Here is a 4,448-nt window from a genome sequence, read left to right on the forward strand (position 1 = left end):
TCTTTTTTTGTTGAGTTTACATTTTCCAATCTGTGTTCTATTTGATCGTTGTCTTCTATAGGGTGACATTGGTAAAGAGATGTACATCATAAAGGGTGGAGAGGTGCAGGTGGTTGGTGGACCAGATAACTCCATTGTGTTTGTGACGCTAAAGGCCGGCTGTGTGTTTGGAGAAATTAGGTATTATCATTATATCATTACACTACAATATTCCAATGTAATAATATTAACCTCAAGTAGAAGAGCTTCCCACTGGGCAAAGACTGGTTGAATCAAAGTTGTTTCCACGTCATTTCAACCCTAAGAATCTATGTGATTGACATTGAATCAATGTGGAAAACTGATTATATTTGAAAAAGTCAATGTAAGGGAATTTCATTTTTTTCACCCAATTTATCCTAAATCCAATGACATGTTTTCTTCTTCGGCAAATTCACATTAGTTGACAATACAAACAAATGTAAATCAAAAGCAGATGTTGAACTGTTGTCTGTGCCCAGTGGGTTACTATTACAGATTAATTTCTAAGTGTGAGTGTTGGTCGAGGATCTTCAGCGTTCTGAATCGGTGCTCTTCCTCAGTCTGCTACAGTCTGCCAAAGATGGCGGGAACAGAAGGACGGCTAACGTAAAAGCTCATGGCTTCGTCAACCTCTTTGTCCTGGATAAGAAAGACCTGGTTGACATCTTGGTCCACTACCCAAATTCCCAGAGAGTGCTGGCCAAGAAAGGAAGGTACGCTCTTTGTGTGAGCTAGCTAATGTATGAGACCGATACTAAGAATGAGCAAAGTGAAGACTTGCCAGAATTAAATCAAGTTCTGTGTTTTTAATCAACCGCTCTGCAAGATTATGATCGTTGTGTGTCTCTGAGATTGTTGACTGTTGTGAGTCTGCTCTGAAAGGAAATTGATGAAGGCGAAGGGTCCAGCTGGTGCTAAGGGTGAGGTTGACAAGACGAAAGGAATGGCGCTGTTCGGACCCAAACCCCCCACTCCTAAAATGGCACGCATCTTCGGAGGCTTTGGCAAAGGAGGCTTCTTGGAGAAACTCAAGGTACGGTTCAGCTACAGCTCCTTTTACATTATTGTTACGCACTACGACAGAGCACCCGCATTACACATGGCATAGCAACCACTGACAAGCTATAGCTCTTGACATTGCAGCATGCCCATGTTGTCGACCAGACTGTGTTCAATCCTGAGTTGAGCACTGTTACCAGGATACAGTGCGGTGAAAAAGTATTAGCCCCCTTTCTAATTTTCTTTTGCATATTTTGATATTGAATGTTATCAGACCTTCAACTAAAACCTACATTTACATTTACGTCATTTAGCAGACGCTCTTATCCAGAGCGACTTACAAATTGGTGCATTCACCTTATGATATCCAGTGGAACAACCACTTTACAATAGTACATCTATATCTTTTTGGGGGGGAGGGTAGGGGGGGAGGGTTAGAAGGATTACTTAATCCTATCCCAGGTATTCCTTAAAGAGTTGGTGATTGACTCCGCTGTCCTGGCGTCATGAGGGAGCTTGTTCCACCATTGGGGTGCCAGAGCAGCGAACAGTTTTGACTGGGCTGAGCGGGAACTGTGCTTCCGCAGAGGTAGGGAGGCGAGCAGGCCAGAGGTGGATGAACGCAGTGCCCTTCTTTGGGTGTAGGGACTGATCAGAGCCTGAAGGTACGGAGGTGCCGTTCCCCTCACAGCTCCGTAGGCAAGCACCATGGTCTTGTAGCAGATGCGAGCTTCAACTGGAAGCCAGTGGAGTGTGCGGAGGAGTGGGGTGACGTGAGAGAACTTGGGAAGGTTGAACACCAGACAGGCTGCGGCGTTCTGGATGATTTGTAGGGGTTTAATGGCACAGGCAGGGAGCCCCGCCAACAGGGAGTTGCAGTAATCCAGACGGGAGATGACAAGTGCCTGGATTAGGACCTGTGCCGCTTCCTGTGTGAGGCAGGGTCGTACTCTACGAATGTTGTAGAGCATGTACCTACAGGATCGGGTCACCGCCTTGATGTTAGCGGAGAACGACAGGGTGTTGTCCAGGGTCACGCCAAGGCTCTTAGCACTCTGGGAGGAGGACACAATGGAGTTGTCAACCGTGATGGCGAGATCATGGAATGGGCAGTCCTTCCCCGGGAGGAAGAGCTGCTCCGTCTTGCCGAGGTTCAGCTTGAGGTGGTGATCCGTCATCCACACTGATATGTCTGCCAGACATGCAGAGATGCGATTCGCCACCAGGTTATCAGAAGGGGGAAAGGAGAAGATTAATTGTGTGTCGTCTACGTAGCAATGATAGGAGAGACCATGTGAGGATATGACAGAGCCAAGTGACTTGGTGTATAGCGAGAATAGGAGAGGGCCTAGAACTGAGCCCTGGGGGACACCAGTGGTGAGAGCACGTGGTGCGGAGACGGATTCTCGCCACGCCACCTGGTAGTAGCGACCTGTCAGGTAGGACGCAATCCAAGAGTGAGCCGCGCCGGAGATGCCCAACTCGGAGAGGGTGGAGAGGAGGATCTGATGGTTCACAGTATCAAAGGCAGCAGATAGGTCTAGAATGATGAGAGCAGAGGAGAGAGAGTTAGCTTTAGCAGTGCGGAGAGCCTCCGTGACACAGAGAAGAGCAGTCTCAGTTGAATGACCAGTCTTGAAACCTGACTGATTTGGATCAGGAAGGTCATTCTGAGAGAGATAGCAAGAGAGCTGGCCAAGGACGGCACGCTCAAGAGTTTTGGAGAGAAAATAAATAAGGGATACTGGTCTGTAGTTGTTGACATCGGTGGGATCGAGTGTAGGTTTTTTGAGAAGGGGTGCAACTCCCGCTCTCTTGAAGACGGAAGGGACCTAGCCAGCGGTCAAGGATGAGTTGATGAGCGAGGTGAGGTAAGGGAGAAGGTCTCCGGAAATGGTCTGGAGAAGAGAGGAGGGGATAGGGTCAAGCGGGCAGGTTGTTGGGCGGCCGGCCGTCACAAGTCGCAAGATTTCATCTGGAGAGAGAGGGGAGAAAGAAGTCAAAGCAATGTGAGCAGGACCACCGGTGTCGTTTGACTTAACAAAAGAGGATCGGATGTCGTCAACCTTCTTTTCAAAATGGTTGACAAAGTCATCCGCAGAGAGGGAGGAGGATTCAGGAGGGAGGAGAAGGTGGCAAAGAGCTTCCTAGGGTTAGAGGCAGATGCTTGGAATTTAGAGTGGTAGAAAGTGGCTTTCCTAACCTAATATTAGATAAAGGGAACCTGAGTGAACAAATAACACAATTACATACTTATTTCATAAACAAAGTTATGCAACACTCAATTCCCCTGTGTGAAAAAGTAATTGCCTCCTTACACTAACTGGTTGGGCCACCTTTACCGGCAATGACTCCAACCAAATGCTTCCTGTAGTTGTTGATCAGTCTCTCACGTTGTTGTGGAGGAATTCTGACACACTCTTCCTTGTAGAATTGCTTTAATTCAGCTACATGTGGGTTTTCAAGCACATGTTCTGCCACAACATCTAAATTGGGATTAGGTCTGGACTTAGACGAGGCCATTCCAAAACTTCAAATGTGTTGCTTTTTAACCATTTTCATGTAGATTGTTTTCAGCTCATACTGATGGCCTGACATTCTCTTGTAATATTCTCTGATACAGAGCAGAATTCATGGTTCCTTCTATTAGGCAAGTCGTCCAGGTCCTGAGGCAATGAAGCATCCCCAAACCATCACACAACACCACCATGCCTGACCGTTGGTATAAAAAGGTTCTTACTGTGGAATGCAGTGTTTGGTTTTCGCCAGGCATAATGGGACCAATCCGTCTGTGAGCTGAAGCGCAGCTGGGTCATGCAGCAAGACAATGATCCAAAACTCACAATCAAATCTACATGAAAATAGCTAAAAACCAACAAGTTTGAAGTTTTGGAATGGCCTAGTCAAAGTCCAGACCTAATCCCAATTGAGATGTTGTGACAGGACTTGAAACGAGCGGTTCATGCTTGAAAAACCACATCGCTGAGTTAAAGCAGTTCTGCATGCAAGATTGGGCCAAAAGTCCTCCACAGCGATGTGAGAAACTGATCAACAACTACAGGAAGCATTTGGTTGCAGTGATTGCAGCTAAAGGTGGCACAACCAGTTATTGAGTGTAAGGTGGCAATTACTTCTTCACACAGGGGAATTGGGTGATGCCTAACTTTGTTAATGAAATAAAATAGGTATCCATTTTCTTGTTATTTGTAAACTCCGGTTCCCTTTAATATTAGGTTTTGGTTGAAGATCTGATAACATCCAGTATAGAGAAAATCAGAAAGGGGACAAATACTTTTTCACAGCACTGTAGAGGCTATCTGGCTTAGGTGATCAACCCTTAAATCTCATACAGTATTTGTAAGGATAAAGGCTACCTACAGTAGAAATATCTACGACTTTGAGGTTCATGTTTTCTTCTTTCTTTCCAG

The 4,448-nt window shown here is 46.1% G+C and overlaps 1 protein-coding gene across 1 annotated transcript in view; it reads left to right on the top strand.

Annotated features, from left to right (window-relative positions):
- The window catches only part of cngb3.1 (cyclic nucleotide gated channel subunit beta 3, tandem duplicate 1), a 46,266-nt gene that overhangs the window by 40,704 nt on the left and 1,114 nt on the right, over positions 1–4,448 (top strand). Inside the window, exons 15-17 of the mRNA XM_045702882.1 lie at positions 62–180; positions 582–734; positions 904–1,054. Of these exons, the coding sequence (XP_045558838.1) occupies positions 62–180; positions 582–734; positions 904–1,054 (423 nt within the window). The remainder of the gene's footprint in view (positions 1–61; positions 181–581; positions 735–903; positions 1,055–4,448) is intronic.

The sequence above is a fragment of the Salmo salar genome, chromosome ssa19, assembly GCF_905237065.1.
Source record: "Salmo salar chromosome ssa19, Ssal_v3.1, whole genome shotgun sequence".
NCBI lineage: Eukaryota > Metazoa > Chordata > Actinopteri > Salmoniformes > Salmonidae > Salmo > Salmo salar.